Source organism: Solanum verrucosum, unplaced genomic scaffold (assembly GCF_900185275.1).
Source record: "Solanum verrucosum unplaced genomic scaffold, falcon-dt-bn FXZP01000281.1, whole genome shotgun sequence".
Lineage (NCBI taxonomy): Eukaryota > Viridiplantae > Streptophyta > Magnoliopsida > Solanales > Solanaceae > Solanum > Solanum verrucosum.
Window position 1 is genome coordinate 848,244 of NW_026020554.1, and position 16,844 is coordinate 865,087.

Consider the following 16,844-nt stretch of genomic DNA (forward strand, 5'->3'; position numbering starts at 1 on the left):
CACCGCCATGACTGCAAGCACCGATTGCAGGATAACCTTCCATCCGCCAAGATACGGGTCCGATTGCTCTCTTACACTATTAATTTTCTCATTCTCGGAGAAACAAAGAAGAAAATCATCATCACAACCTCAAATTTTTGCAACAACTATTCTAATTCTAATTCTAATATTCAAGAGAGAAAACAAAGAAGATAGAGATGACTTAAATGTTGGCTAACAGGTGGAGCAATATTTAATGGACACAAAGGACTTTAGGCTATTAAGTTGCCACATATAAAATGGTTCAGTGACCAATTTGCCCTTAACCTTCTATAAAAGAAAGACACGTGGCTTTCATTTATCAGCTTTTTCATAGACCTAAATGACTGAAATATCCTTATTTTTAAATTATTTGACATTAAGCTAATATGTTGAAACTTGAAAGTGTCTCTTTTATATAAGGAGAAAAGAAAAGACCATAAAGCTCGATTAATAATGAAATGGAGCTCACTTGTACAGTACGAATTAAATTGTTGTTGGTACAATCAATTAGTGCTATGTTCAATTTGGACAGCTTTCGGTACAATTTTTTAATGATGTGTTCGTCCCAACAAATGTGGCATGTGCATAGCACGGACCCAAGAATATAAATGGTATGTTTTGGGGCTAATAACCGAGTTTTTGAAGCGATTGTTTGCGTGAATAAAGGAATAAGTTTTTTTTATCACAAACCTGTACTTTCTTTGACGCTATTTAAGGCATAATAAGACTACTCACATACAACATTTTTGAAATATTTTATGTTGTCAATATCATGATTTATAGTATTTTTACGATAGATTCACTTCAAGAATCAGTGGAATTTTTTGTATTTTTTTCAAAACATATTTTATATTGTCAATTATCATGATTTATAGTATTTTTACGCAATTTTAAATATAAAAATAAATTAAAAAATAAGACAAATAAATTAAAATGGACCCAATATATGTTATTTTTGTTGTCTCAATTTATGTGACACAAGAGAGTCAACTAAATTTTCATATTTTTTAAAAAAAATGTTTTAAATTATTAATTAATGTGATTTATGATATTTTTATGTAACTTTCAAATAACGTACATTACTAGTCAGTTTGTCCTAATTTATGTGATATGGATAAAATTACAAAATTAACCCTTTTAAAATGTCTTTAAGATATTTTAAGTTGTTAATTATTATTATTTATGATACTTTTTTGTTCATTTTAAAATGATATGTGTTATTTTTTCTATCCCAATAAATGTGAGCCTGATAGAATTCTGAGAGTCAACGTATTGTATTATTTAGCTTTTAAATTTGTAATTATTATAATTTTTAATGTTTTTTAAGTCATTTGCAAATGATATATGTTGCTTCCTTGATTGAGACTTTTCCATTTGTGACACATATATATAAATATATTTGGTGCCCGTGCCAGCATGGGCCCAATAAATATTAATTTTTTTTATTTTAATTTATGTGATATAAATGGAATTTGAAGATCAGTCGATTTTTTATATGTTTTCTTAAAAATATATTTGAAGTTATTAAATTGTTGTGATTTATAGTATTTTTGCGATAGTTTTGAATAATATAGGTTACTCATGTTTCAATTCACGTGAATAATCAAAATTTAAAGTTCTTGTAAAAAGTTTATGAAAAGCAACTAAAAACATTACTATATTATTCCCTTCATTGATTAACTTATGACAAAATATACAAATGTGTTTTATGTACCTTACTCTAGTATACTTACAAACATGAAATTGTAGAAAGTAAATATATCTTCTAAAGTTAATACAAGTTTATTTTATCGTATCTGAAAACTCTAGCACGCCTGATGCAGACCTCGGGTTACTTGCTTATTATCTCATCTTGAAATTCCTTTTCAAAGTAAATGCAAATGTCCACAACTGTGAAATTAACAAATTGAATAGTTGCAACAAAATGTCAATACAAAAGACAAATAACACTGATATTATAGCAGAAGCTTAAAGATGTTCTCACAACAACTTATAACACTGGAACTACAAGTTAACTTGCACAATAGAGACACTAACACACTCTAAGTAGTAGTTGAAACTTGAGAGGAAATGGATTTCCTGCATAAGATTAAGTAGAAATTGTTTAGTGAGATAGGCTTGTAAAATAGCACATGCACTTAGAAAAAACAAATGATATCTATTCTCCTGCAACAAAGAGGAATTGTGTAGACAATGATGCACATTTATGCAATATCAAGTTAGAAATGAATATTCCATCCTAATTTATATGGTGGTGTTTGATCAAGCATGAAGTTTAAGAAAGAAAAAAAACTTTTGAAGATTGAGGTCTAAAAATTGTCATTAACATTTATGTGGCTACAAATGATGAAATTTTTTTCATAGAAAGAAAAATAAATTATTGACTCATATTTTGGGAGGAGGAAGTATATAATATTAACATAGAAGAAGTGCAGAAACATTTCAATCCTTAACCAATAAAGACAAAATGGCAGTAAACATGTTTACGATATCAAAAGAATACTTTGAAGATAAAAATTGGGATCTAATGAAGATAACTTGTTGAAACTATAAAATTAGCTGAAGCAGCAAGAAATTTGAATAAAATACCTCAAAAAAAAAGGGAAGAAGAAAAAATTAATGAAGTCGACGAACCTGGATATCTGAAAAGAGATGCACAACGCCTATTTGTAACCAATCCTGCAATCTTCTCTCCAGACATTTAAAATTTTCTTCAATCTTGTGATCATTTATCCAGATAAAATTTCAACAATTAGCTTAAAAACCATATAGAGATTGCACAGGCATAGCAATTTAGAACAGAATTACTCAATATTGTAATATGTTTTGATATCATTCTCTTGTTCCTGGTTTAAAAATGAGCAAAAACTGTACATAAGCCTCAAATATCTATGTAAATTCGAGAGAAAACTAAATACACGTCATTTGATAAATAAAATGATTTTTTTAATAATATATTTATGAAGTTTTCTTTCTTTGAAGGATCCTCCACCTGTTGACATAAAACTTCAATGAATGGTATCATTTCAGAGATCATCGGTTTGAATGGTAAAAGTAATTTACTGTGTGACTGATATCTTCTTTAATTTATTCAGTGTAAAACATTGATTGAGATGGCATGGAACAACACAATCAAGAGGCTTATTTGGAGCAACCCCACCAACACTAACCGTGAATCACCTAAAATGGATAATAAACATATTATTTATTCAAGTAAAAAGCATATTAATATACTTCTTAAGCAAATATACAGAAAGACTTGATAGTGTTATTCCTACTAAATAAAAAATTATGAATGACAAATTTATACCTTTCTTCTATATTGTCTTTGTAAATCTATAGTAAAAAGAAGTTTATACAAAAAATCTGAAACCATCCTCATATTGTACCCTTTCTAACATATAATCGGAGGTCAAGAAAAAAAAGTTAGAATTTTTTGTTAGAAGTTATTATTCTTAGAAATATAGGTCCTCTGATTACATGTTTGTCAAGTCTCAAGCAGTCAACAATTTAGCCAAACTTCATATTCATAAACACTAATTTGTACAAAATTTGACTTTCGGGGACTACTGACTTAAGAAAAGTTAAAAGCACTAAACATAAATTAAAGAAAATACCCATCAGACCTCTAATAAATAACCAACAACATATTATTAAATAGAATAAATTAACCATAGCATCTATCATGTAAGAAGTCTATAAATATATGATAGTGAAGTTGCAGGGTGATAATTCACAGTAGCATTTGCCATGTAAGAAGTCTATGAATATGTGATGGTGAAGTTGCAGGTGAATTGTCATAAATGAGACATAAAATCAAGTGTAGCATAGTCGAGATAAACAAACTTTAAAAGTAGGACTATTTTCTTTTTTCAAGCATTTACAAGCTTCTATGTCAATAGTGTACTTAAACTTGTAAAAAATGAGAAAAAGAAATTCGGATGTATCATTATGAAGTAAAATTGTCATACCATAAATTCCAAGCTAATATTTGTTGAGAAATTGTACATCTTTACAATATTTCACCAATAAAGTTTAATACACCTAATACCATAACTGATGTTCACGTTCAGTATGCATCAATTGACCATTGACCCATATAAGGCAAACTCAATTTCACATCCTAGAATAAACTCAATAAAACAAAGTAAAGTAGGAGTTCTTCATACAATCAACTAGTATTCGAACATAATATAATGAAGCAAATCAAAGGCATGAGTTCTTCACCAGAGTTCCATGTAAGAGTTTGTAATAGTCACTTATAACTCTTTATTTTTAGGTTATTTTTACAAAATTGCTCACAAACGTGTAACGATCAGTTCGAACAAAGTTGTTGACTCTGATATGACAGGAACTCAATAGTAGATCACTCACATTTCCACTTTGTTTATTAATCATCTAAACCATTTAATAATTTTTACTCTCATAACTATCCATTTCTCTAAATGTTTAGTAGAAACATAAAATCACTTACTCCAGTCATTAAGTATGACAATGAAGTTTTATGTTTTCGTAACCTTTTACTTGCATAGAAAGCCACTTGAACAATACTGTATTTCCACATTATTGCCTGGACATCTAAAATAATAGTGCTTCCTTAAAAGAACTTACGTTGGTCAATAGAGAATTTTAGTAGCTGACTGGCTACCTGAACCCTAACCTTGTAATTCCCTTTCCATTTTCCCTTCCCCTACCCCCACTTAGAAAAAAACCTTTGTCAATCATTTTTTATAAAATTTCATCAAACCTTTGATGCAACTGCTACAAACAAGTTAATAATAAACACGATGTACCGGCAAATCAGGATAGACATTCAACGGAATATGTATTGTTGATTCTTTCTTTAAGCTTCAAATGACTGAGAAGGAAGTGGAATAATATATATTAAAGAAATTAAAGAAACATCACAAAATGTATGATATAGAAAACTCGGTAAAAAATAACTGACATGTATAATACCTATTAAACAGAAAGTAAGTTCATTCTTCGTTAGTTGATAATAATAGTAGTTTGTAATGACTAATAAAGTACTCGAGAAATAACCTGCAATCATAAATATGTCCATCTCATGTTGATTAATCTAAACAATATATATTTCTTCAAATAATCTAAATAAAAGAAACACTTTAAAATAAACTTCATAATCTCAAAACTCCGCTAAATCTTTCCACACTCTCAAATGAGAGAGTGAAAATGAAATGAATTAGCCTACGACTCTGTAACTACAAAGAGAAAATTGAATGAAAGGCCTACCTTGGTTAGAAAAATAAATAAAGCAATTGTAAGAAAGGTAAATAAATTAAGGTTAAACTCGGAGTTGGGGTTATTCCCTTTAAAAAAGGGTCCAAATTTTTTCTTATTGAAACAAAATTTTAGAGCAGTGCATGTCTATTTTACGCAAACAAAGTGCTACTACATGGACAAAGATACAAAAACAACAACATACCCAATGAAACATCTCGAAAAATTACGAATAGAAATAAAAGCAATAATAAAGTGAAGATTCATGTTAATCAACAATTGGTATATTAGTTTAAACTACTGTAACTCTCAGAAGATCTAAGTAATTATTTTGAGAAAAAAATCTGTAATGCTAGCATTCAAGTTTTTACGAAGACAACATAAATTTGGGGATATATAACTTTCAACAACAAGCAAAACAATGGCAAAATACTCACATGCAATAACTTTGATCAACCAATTTCTTAGCCCTGAGTCTCTTCACACCTATAAACAATCGATACAACATATTATAAATCAATGAGAAGAACATATTTAAACAAAATTATTACCATAGAAAATTGGTCATACCATTATGAACATCTCAATATAGAATACTCATAAATATTTATTTAGGAGAAGAAAACTGATCAGAAAAAGAAAAAATATAACCATAAAAAAAATGCCCACCAAGCAACAATGGAAAACAATCCATTTGAAATTAGAGAACCATCAATTTTGCATAAATTTTTAGTAATAGAGTTAAAGTAGAAGGAGCATATAGAAGTGGAAAACAGTTGTCTTCCCCCTGAACTAAAAGGTAGACACGTGTACCGAAAATAAAAATTGAAGGGTTCATATTGAATGTTGCTACTTTAAAAGTACTATCTTTATTGGTTGTTGTACAAATATGTATAGCAGTGTTCGTCCATCTAAGTCTAACTTCTAATAAGGAGTAATATCTAGTAGATTTCTTACTATATATTCAGGGTCAAAAGTTAAAAGGGTTATGTAGATTGTACTCTAGCTCCGCCTCTGCTATTAGTCGCGCTATTGTAAATTAGGCTGTCATTTGTTCTATGAATTTGAGCCAATTTGTTATGAATTAGACCATTTCTTGTGTTTTTTTAAACAAATGGGTAAAGGGTAAATCCCATCATTTCTGTTAATTAAGGTCCAATTGGCTGATGCTTAACAATTTTCTTATGGAGCAAGTTTAGGTCTTTTTTACTCTGCTTAGCATAGCTGGTCCCAAGTAACAATAGAATAACTAACATAGGCGGAGGCAAGATTTCAACTTTATGGGTTCTAGATTACGACTTCAAGTGGTAATAACTAGGTTCTAAATTTAACATATGTACATATTTAATGAATTTCTTAATACAGATATACTATTTGATCAAAAGCTATCTGGGCTTGTACCTCCACCCATGAGCATAAGAATAGTTTAATTGTGATGAATTCTGTCAATAGAGTGAAATTGGATACAAAGGATTTATATTGTTAACTTGTTTGTGGGTCGAAAAGTGTTATTAATTTATTCATTTTTTAATTGTTTCTCCTTGGAAAGCTCTTCTATTTGAGTTGTATTCTTACTGAGTTGTCGCAGAGAAAAACTTTGGTAGGAATCATGATTATAGAACTGTATCTTAGGACCTTCGAGGTGGTGCTTGTGGTTGTTATCAGGATTTTCAATGGGCTTAGGCATAATACTCTGAAAGTCTCCACTGTATACGTCGCGGTGCTTCATTAGTCTGTTTATGCATGCTGATACTGTGAATTCAATGTTTCTCTATTGATTCCTAGGGTCGTAGTCAGGGTCTTTGATATTTAGGTTTCTAATGTTTTCATCCTGCTGGTACGACAATAATATCCCGGAAATATAAATACTTCTTCAATAAGAAAAGACTGGTGTGTGTTCTTGATAGATATCAAAGTTGTGCATGATTTTGTGCACTAATAGGGTGATCCTAACTCTGTTGTGGCTTTGTGTTTTAAATGCCAATAGTATACTTAACCACCAAATATTAACTTGTGTTGTCATGTGAATATTTATCGAATTATAAGTGATATAGTTCCTCACCCTTGCAAGATGTAGAAAGATCAAAATTTTGCTGTCAGGAGGTCTAAGGCGAAAAGATCGAGCTGCTCATTCTTATTTCATACTGAGATGATTTAATCAATGTTGCATGTTGAGTGATCTTCTAAATTCTGTCGACAAGTATCTTATTGGATGACTGACAAAAGATGTTTCAGCCCAGAATATTCTGATATTGGAGTGTGAATTCATCTGATTTTTAAAGTTAAAGGTCTAGAAGAAGTTGAGAAGTATATCAATAGCATCCCGCAGCAATTTAAAGGCTTTCAAACTTATTCAGCTCTTCTCATCTGCTATGCCAGGGAGAAGTCTGAGGCCATCATGCAAAAAGTAAAGGATATGGGGTTAGCTCATAATCCATTGTGCTACAGTTTCATGATGAACATGTATTATCGAACAGGAGATTGAGAGAAAATGGACAATATGATGAATGAAATGGAGGGGAAGGGTATAAATGTTAACCAGTTCACTCTCATAATCAGGTTAAGTGCATATGCTGCTGTTGGAGATTCTGATGGAATGGATAAAATAGCAAGGATGTTGGAATCTGATAAACGGATCACATTGGATTGGAATGCTTATTCTATCATCGCAGAGAAGTATCTCAATGTTGGGCAAGTGGAAAAAGCTCTGACAATGCTGAATAAACTGGAGGGCATGCTTGCCACTAGCAAGAATAAGCAGGGTGTACTTGGTGTATTACTAAACCTCTATGCGCAAGCTGGAAGAAGGAAGAGCTACATCGAGTTTGGGATCTGTTCAAGCAGAATCTACGAATATATAACAAAGGTTACATTAGCATGATGAATTCGTTAATGAAATTTGATGACATTGAAGGAGTTGAACAAATATTTGAGGAATGGGAATCAAGGGGGTTATATCCTACGACTTCCAAATTCCAAACTTTTTGATTGGCGCATATTGTAAAAATGGTCTTCTACGCAAGGCTGAGGCCCTCTTCAACAGAGGATTATCAAAAGGAGGTGTTCCTACTGTCATCACATGGTGTCATTTGGCAAGTGGGTATATCCATGAAGATCAGGTCTCAAAAGCCATAGAAGCATTGAACAAGGCAATGTCAATCTGCCCGCCTAAATTTATCCCTAGCAAGGAGACTTTACGTACCTGTGTAGAATATTGGGAAAATCAGGGAAATGTGGAGAAGGCTGGGGAGTTTGTGAGGTCTTTAGAGGTGGAGGGTGTCTTTTCATCATTTTTTCGTGAAAAGTTGTGGTGCTTCATCAACAAATGAAAACTCCAAACAGGAACAACTGAAGCGGGGGCTGTATACTGCGAACTGAGAGCCTCATAACGTCATGCAATGCAAGAAGCTAGTTTTGAGTATGTGCTTCAGTTGTTACATTAGTAACTCGAGAGTTTTGGGCTAGTGATAAGAGAGCAACACGTGATATGTAGGTTGGGCATGTTGAATCTTGCTGCAGACAAAGCTGGATATCATGAGTTTCGAATTATGTGTCATTGGGCTAAGAAGAAGAGGTACTAGTAAATTTATATAATTTGAGTGAATCATGGAATACCAGAGTATCATGTACTTGTATAAACAGAAAATCTAGAACTAATTTATGATACATGTAAATTGTAATAGACTAATCACTTGTTAGAAGAATTGATATGAATACCTAGGTACTATGGTCATTTTATTTAAGCCAAACTAGGAAAAGCAAAGAAAATAGCTAGTCTCATATTCAAATCTTTGACAAAAAAAAATTAAAAAAATTAGATAATTTCTTTCATCTGCCTAAATCATAGCGGACATAATTACCTGATACATGTGCGAATGGAATGTAGCAAATATTTATCGATGGGTTGGACACCAATCATCATTGAAAGAAGTAAAGGGAAAGCTCTTCTCCACTTGTTGATTGAAAGGAAGTACTATTACAAGCGGGGTCTAGAAAGAGTAGGATGACAGATTTTTGTCTATCCTTTATTTGTCCATTAAGTCCATTTTCCGCTAAAGATAGCTAGTAAAACACCTACTATATTGTAATACATAAGAGGAAGAATGACTAAGCAACTATGTTACTATTGCACCCCAAACTAAAAACTACAATTGGAAATCCAACTTTAGGTGGTCTCACTCTCTAGAGAATTCTATTGAACTTGCATATAAAATGGAAAATCTGGTTAGCACCCATATTTTTAAGAATAAAAGAATAAAGACTTGATTGGATGGTATTCACGAAAAGATGACAAGCATGAGTATAGAAGTGTCTTACATTACCATTTTTGGTGGTAAAGAAGATGTTCATGTACGCAAACATTACCTCTGCGTTTGTTAGTGCTATTGTGTTAATGCCTTTGAATGCTTTACTTTCTTCAGAAACAAGAGTTACATGGGATAGAAATTTAGTAACTGAGATAGCAATTGAAAGTTCTATTTCCAGTATGATAGTGCTATGATAGGAAAAAAGAAATGTTAAGCCTTCAATTATATACAACAAAAAATGAATAAATTTGACACCTAAACTTGATTAACTTCCTTGTGTTAAAAGCTATAATGCTCATGTATCTCAGTTCCTAACCGCAAAATTCATATCCTTGTAACAGCTAAGGGAAAAAAAAACAAGAATTTGCTTAAGCAAAATTTCCAATAACTTTTCTATGACGCTTTTTCCTGTCTCTCCCGCGCTTTGAGGGTACCTTCTTTAATGGCTCAGTAACTGAACTTGACGTTGTAATGTTGCTTGAGGTCTGCGGGGTTTCATCAGGTACAGGCGGTGGAGGATGAATAATTTCAGTAGCACCAGGGGGAGGTGGGGAAGACCAGTGCTCAAGAATGTCGCGGTGGTACCCCTGTAGATAATAAAAGAGTATAACAGATAGCCAATCTATTATATCCTATCATATAACAGAGATTCAATGTCTACTGAACTGATATCATCATTTTTTGAAAGGAAGAACAGAAGAAAAAAGAGCAGTTCAAGAATAAAATGTCAACTCGAGAAGTAGTCACGTATCATGCAACTGCACATTGCATTTTTCCTACGAGGCCCATAAGAATCTTAGCATATTATGAAGATTTGGTGTGAATTCAAAAAGAAATCTGGTGCGGGGAGGCACATCTCCTTTTTTTTCTTTTCCATTCCATTATCAGAGCATAGATCTTTGAAAATCCAAAAGGCAAAACACAAAAGATCACCTGAACCACAAAGTTGCGTCTTTCACAGTCCAAGAACATATTCAATGTCCAATTTGTCTTTGACATGATCTTGTCCCTCACAATGGCGAAGCTAATTTGGTCTCTTGGAGTAAAACGATCCACTTCGTTAAACCAAAGACAAGCAAAGAGATTGGAAACTGGAATGTGCTCCCTTACTACTACACATCCCTCAGGGACATCTGCATGTAAAATAGTATGCTAAAACATTCATCGGAGAGAAAATGTCTATATCAGATTTGTGAAAAAGATAAGAGAAAGGAGGTTTACATCATTACCACTTGTAATAGGAAGTTTAGCTGCGGAATAAGGAGTTAGACCTTCCTTTTTATAGAATTCAACTTGAAAGTCAATGGAAGCATTGTCAAACTTTGCAGCAGCTTTGTTAGCTTCTGCTTCTACAAACACATCAAAGCGCCTATAATGCTTTGATATTGCAAAGCTGACATTTTTTCTCCACAAGAACCTGAAATTGAAACATAAGTGAAAGAAAGGTTTCGACTAAGCAGTAAGAACAAAAGCTCTGCATCACTAGCCCAGCATTCAATGTTTGCAGACTTATATGACCCCTTCTATCAGAAGGGCAATCCCCTGATCAGTAAGATAGTTTCCTTGTAATAAATAGGATTAGGGCCATTTAGCACTTCCTCACGTTTGCTCTTAATCTATGTCACGCGACAAGAACAATTTTCATGTATGACTTATTCATCTTTTTGAAGGAAAAAAAAAACATGTATGTTTTATTCATTATTGTAAGGTGTCAAAAAATTGCAAAAGCATTGTCGAAGGTGTCCAGAACGCGTTAGCACTGTTCATAACACAATAGTGACAATATCTATCATTTTGCAATACTGACATGTAGCAGAAAAATCAATTTTGATATGATAAAAATGATAGAAGATCTCCAGGCTATAGCAAGTCAGAGAGGTGATTAAAATTTATTAGCAACAAACATTTAGCATTTCCGGAAACTTTACTCTTTTGTTATTACCTTTTCTACAGAAAGCCGATAAAAGCATGTGGAGGCTACTATGATTAAGAGCCGCCAGCACCGTATGCTTTATTATAGTTGCTTCTAGCTAGAAACTCTTGGTGAAATGATCTAATGACAAATCAGGGGAAGAAATGTCCTACACCTTTTAGAAGGTCATATGGGAGGCTCTACAGAAGCCTGTACTGTTATTAGTCAAGAGACAGAATTTAACCGAGAGAAAGCAACATCATGGTTATTGCTTTGAATATATGGAATGGTGTATTTAGTCTTAGATGTACCTTTCAAGTATTTGATAGGGATCGACAACCAGCTCAAGTTTTGCATCAATCCACAGAGAATAACGAGCATTGGGAAAGATCCTATGAAGCAGAAGCTTTGGAACCTGAAATGTCAACAAATACAAATTAGTTGGAGAATTTTACAAATGATACCAGTCTAGGTAGGTGAACTTGAAGCACTCAGCTATCATACAATGGATGGTTCTCAAGTACTGAAAAGCTTTTCTATACCATTAGGTAATAATTTCATGAGCATATACACATAGCCGAAGAATACTGATCGAACAAAAGTTAAATGGGATAGGGAAAGAACAAACAGTGCCTAACAAAAGGAAGTTAGAAAGAATAGAGCCTTATTGCACCAAAGGGCGTGGTTTGGTGGCAAATGAAGTGGGTAAAACCCATGGGAGGCTAGGGTTCAAATCCCAATAGAAAAAAAAACCACTAGGTCAGTTCTTCCCATCTGCCTAAGCCTTGGTGGCAAAGTTATCTGTGTTGCAGGAGGTGGCAGGCACCCAGTGGAATAGTCGAGGTGCATGCAAGCTAGGCTTGACACCACCATTGTCGAAAAAGAAAAACAACATAGCCTTGTCATTTCAATCCAAATAGAAAATGCAAAGTACGATACTAAAAGGCAATCATGCAGATGAAAATAGAGGGAGAAATCAGTGATCATAATCTGAATGAAAAGCAATCCTAACAAATGAGGCATAGATGTCAATAACCTGAAAATTCTGGAATTACCTTTTGGGTTGGGTTGGGTTGGGGGATGGGAGGGAGTTGGTTTGTGGAAACCAAAAAGAGAAGAAAATTGGCACATACTCCTTTCTGTTCTTTACATAGCTATTCTCCTTTCAGTTCTTAACATAGCTATTCTCCTTTCAGTGATATGTACTCTAATAAATACTCATCACCAACTAATAATGCTTGCAAATTTTAACTACTATTCAATATAGGTGATGTTATCATTGAGAATACCAACCTTCCCATTTCGCCTCGGATCATCATAAGGGAGGTTGTGAACAGTGACAATTTTCCATAAGCCAACTCTCATGGAACCATCTAGCTCACTAGAGTTTCTTAAAAAAACTTCAGTTTGTTCATCCACAAACATATGGAAGCAGACATTTTTCTTGGCATATTCGCTGATATTTTTTGGTTGCCTTATCAAATCAAAAGCGCCTGTCCAAGAATGTACTTGTTACAAATCATAGCCAGCAGATTCAACATGAAATGAGTCAGCACGTGAACTGAAAGATCCATACCAAATATTGCTGATGCCACAACGACACCTCGACAAGATTCCATCTCATGAAGGTCAGAATCATCAATGTCAAAACCTGTTTGATGTCCAGGCCTGATTCCTTTAACAAATCTATCACGTGGATTTGCAGAAGAAATAAACAAACGAAACGAAGTAAGACACATTGTGAAATGTGCAATAATTTACAACTCTATCCATCAGTATCTTATAGATGAAGCCAATAGAAAAATTCGAAATTCAAAAGAAAAAAAGGTGGGTGAAGCTGTATATTACTAGAACTGCCCAGGTGGAAAAAATATCATACCCACAATGCACACTCATGGACTCTCTTACATCATATGAATCATTCCTTTGCACCAGTGAAGGATATCCTCCGAACTCGGGTTTCTCTGAATTTTCTTCATGAATGTAAGTCAAATTGCTAACCCCAGGAGAAAAGGATGGTGCATCAGGCATTAGTGCAATAGCTTGTTCAACAGGGAGGTAGCATACTGGACATGCTGAAAGAATGTAAACATCCAGTTAAGAATCTGCAGCTTACATTTTCTCACCTAAACAGTCCATCAGAGAGAAAAATTGACAGCGACATATTTAAAATCCTATGTTTGAAAAGTGTATGACAGATTTTAACTTACGCCTTGGTCCCGTCCTCTTTTTATCTGCTGGCGGGGGTGGCAATGTGAAGCTTTCACATGGATTCCCAGGAGGAAGAGTGTATCCTTTAAAATATACAGGAGGAGGAGGTTGGACAGTCCATGCACTTTGTCCAGCATTAGTTCGTTCTACCGACTCAATAGTAGTAGAATTATCCTTCTGTCCAGCTTCTCGAAATAACCTATTGCCTATGGGGGGGTTACTTTCTTGTGCTTCACCTATGAAAGAGTAGAATTGCAGAGGCTGTCAGAAGCCAAAAACAAAGTGATGAAAGGGCATTGCCATATTCTATCACCCACGTCACATCAAACAACAAAATCAACTCATTTATTTATCCATGTCCAGGAAGAAGATTAAAATAATGTACTGTGTTAGATGAGAATCTTCCCGTGTAAACGAGACATAATCAGAAACTTACCTTATGAAGAAAAGCTTAAAAAGAGCCAAAGCAAAATGCCATCAAACCGAGGTAACGATTCCAGCATCTAGCAAGCTCAAAGAGTAATTAAGATGACAAAAAACACAAGTTTTAAAATTGCAACACAAAGCTATATAAGATTGTTAATTTCGTGTCACCACGTATAATCAAACATGCTATTTCCCAGAGGGTTAGAACGACAAACTGTAACTCAAGTTTCAATCAGCACTAATAAAAACAGAATCACATTGAATGTATCAAAATAAAGTGTGCACCAGTATGTTGAAAGTTGAAAGTCCTAATCAAACAATCAGTCTATCAACATGCATCAGTCTGAACTAGTAAGAAAATCCAGAAAGCAGCAATGTCAAAAGATTAGAGATCTAACCTTTGTCAACAAACACGACCCACAGGAAAACTGCTAGTGAAACTGCACACAGTAGAAGCATCCCCACCTTCTTTCTTGGTGCGAATTTGTGAATCCCGGGGAACAATCCTTCTTTCTCCTTAAACATTTTTGGTGGCTTTCAGGGTGTAGTTTGTGATGTAGCAGAATTATTGCAGCAAAAGAACCATAACTTCCAGAAGGACAGAAACCCAATGACTCTGTAGTCATTGTTGTTCCCTCAATACTCCTACTTCACCTCTCATTGTCCTCATTCTTCTCATAAACATGCAAATGTTATCTTCCTAGTGTTCAAATCTTGATACAAAACTCACCTCCTAATGCTGACTACTTCAACAAAATCCCCCAAACTGAGATAAAACTCACTAAATTCGACAAGAAAAACGAGACCCAACTCACCAAATGATCACTCAATCAACAATTAACCAGAAAATCAAACTTTTTCCTTTCTAAAGTTCAAATCTTGGTACAAAACTCACCTCCTAATGCTGACTACTTCAACAAAATCCCCCAAACTGAGATAAAACCCACTAATTTCAACAAGAAAAACGAGATCCAACTTACCAAATGATCACAGAATAAAAAATTAACCAGTAAATCCAACTTTTTTCCTTTCTAAAGTTCAATTTTGGTACAAAATTCACCTCCTAATGTGGACTACTTCAACAAAATCCTCCACACAGAGAAACAAACCAATAAATTCACCAAAACCCAACTCACCAAATGATCACAGAATCAACAATTAACCAGAAAATCCAACTTTTTTCATTCTAAAGTTCAAATCTTTCCACTAAATTCAACCATAAAAAAAAAAAACAATTCACCAAAAACAAAATCCCAGAAATAAAACCAAAAATCAAATCAAGACCCACTATTCAATTAAATCTTACAAATCAGAATTGAAAAACAATAAGCTGCTTCTTCAGGTATAGAATCAAAAGATAATAATAATTTTAAAAGGAGTACAAGAAAAAATATAACTACTATAATTTAGGAACTTAATTTTCCATTTGCATGGCGGATATGTCTGTATAATTTCTTCATAAAGTTTTTTCTATATATATTAATTAAATATACTATAATAAATAAATTAATTAAAACACGATGTGAATGGCTTACCTTCCCAAAAACAATCACATATTTATTAACAATCCTTATTTTTTCTTTTTAGAACTCTATCTCAAGTTAAATTATACTACTACATAAATTGGTAAATTTGTATTAATCTTTATGTAAATAATTTTCTACTTTTACTTTCTTTTTCTTTTTTAAAAAAAAAACAATTTTTTTAGTTTTTTCCTAACAGTTCATTTGAAAACAGTTTTACTGATTAACAAAACAATTAATTTTTCAAAAAAATGTTTTTTTCTCGACATCAATGTCAAATAGGTGTTAATTAACTTAATAAACTCCAAAATATTGTTTACTAAAAATAAAATTAAAAATAAGATTATTTTTAATTTTAAAAAGAACCCTTGTTAATTAAATTCCATAATTCTTATATCACTCTCTGTTTGAAAAGAAAAAAAAGGATATTACTTAAAAAATTTAGTGCCTGTTTGGATTGACTTATTTTAGGTGCTTTTAAGTCAAAATAGGTTTTAAACAGTTTTGAAGTGTTTGGGTAAAGTTAAAAAAGTGCTTATAAGCACTTATTTTAAAGTCAAAATAACAAAAATAAGCCAAAAGTCATAAGTTAGAAATCCTAACTTGTGGCTTTTGGCTTATAAGTCATAAGTCAAAAGTCAATCCAAACAGGCCCTTATACTAGTACTTAAATTAATTACTTATATATTTTTTTGGGAAACTTTCACAAATAGCCACTAAAATAATTTTAATTAGGCTTCATAGCTATAATTTGGTAATTACGATTCATAGTTACATGTTAGAGGGAGGAGAGAGGCAAGAGAAATTCGAAGAGGGATGAGAGAGGCAAGTGAGAGAGGGTAGAGAGTGGAGAGAGGCGAGCGAGAGAGGGAAGAGAGTGGAGAGAAACGAGTTGTATATGTATATCTGTCGAATTGTATATGTATAAATTATATATATGTAACTAATATACATATGTATTTGTATATTTGGCGAGCGAGATTGAGAGAGTCCAGAGAGTGGAGAGAGGCTATTGCATTTGTATATCTATCATATAACTATATATGTATATGTATAATTTATATTTGTATATGTATAAAGCGAGAAAAGAGGCCAGATAGTGGAGAGAGCCGCACATAATTACAACTAAAATTAAGTTGTGAGCCGTAATTAATTCAAATTATAGCTAATTAACTAGTACTCCCTCCGTCCAACAATATACTA

At 33.0% G+C, this 16,844-nt stretch overlaps 2 protein-coding genes across 2 annotated transcripts; one reads left to right on the top strand and one right to left on the bottom strand.

Moving 5' to 3' along the window:
- The first annotated feature begins 8,198 nt into the window (after positions 1-8,198).
- On the top strand, positions 8,199-8,591 carry LOC125810125 (pentatricopeptide repeat-containing protein At2g20710, mitochondrial-like). Its single transcript, XM_049489651.1, has one exon. The coding sequence runs from the start codon at positions 8,199-8,201 to the stop codon at positions 8,589-8,591; it is 393 nt and encodes a 130-aa protein (XP_049345608.1).
- A 1,292-nt stretch (positions 8,592-9,883) lies between these two features.
- Positions 9,884-15,343, bottom strand: LOC125810038 (probable hexosyltransferase MUCI70). Its single transcript, XM_049489552.1, has 10 exons — positions 15,214-15,343; positions 14,517-14,884; positions 13,692-13,928; positions 13,361-13,556; positions 13,058-13,167; positions 12,775-12,974; positions 11,793-11,896; positions 10,799-10,986; positions 10,503-10,702; positions 9,884-10,156 (listed from the first exon to the last, which is right to left on the bottom strand). The coding sequence occupies exons 2-10, from the start codon at positions 14,641-14,643 to the stop codon at positions 9,938-9,940; spliced, it is 1,581 nt and encodes a 526-aa protein (XP_049345509.1). The 5' UTR covers positions 14,644-14,884; positions 15,214-15,343; the 3' UTR covers positions 9,884-9,937.
- Between the last annotated feature and the right edge of the window lie 1,501 nt (positions 15,344-16,844).

Excerpts from the sequence above, each read along its gene's own strand:
- LOC125810125 (XM_049489651.1), top strand. The coding sequence starts at position 8,199 with ATGGGAATCAAGGGGGTTATATCCTACGACTTCCAAATTCCAAACTTT.
- LOC125810038 (XM_049489552.1), bottom strand. The coding sequence starts at position 14,643 with ATGTTTAAGGAGAAAGAAGGATTGTTCCCCGGGATTCACAAATTCGCA. Across the intron at positions 11,897-12,774 it reads ATCCGAGGCGAAATGGGAAG|GTTCCAAAGCTTCTGCTTCA; the intron begins GTTGGTATTCTC and ends TTGACATTTCAG. Across the intron at positions 10,703-10,798 it reads TAAACTTCCTATTACAAGTG|ATGTCCCTGAGGGATGTGTA; the intron begins GTAATGATGTAA and ends TTTTACATGCAG.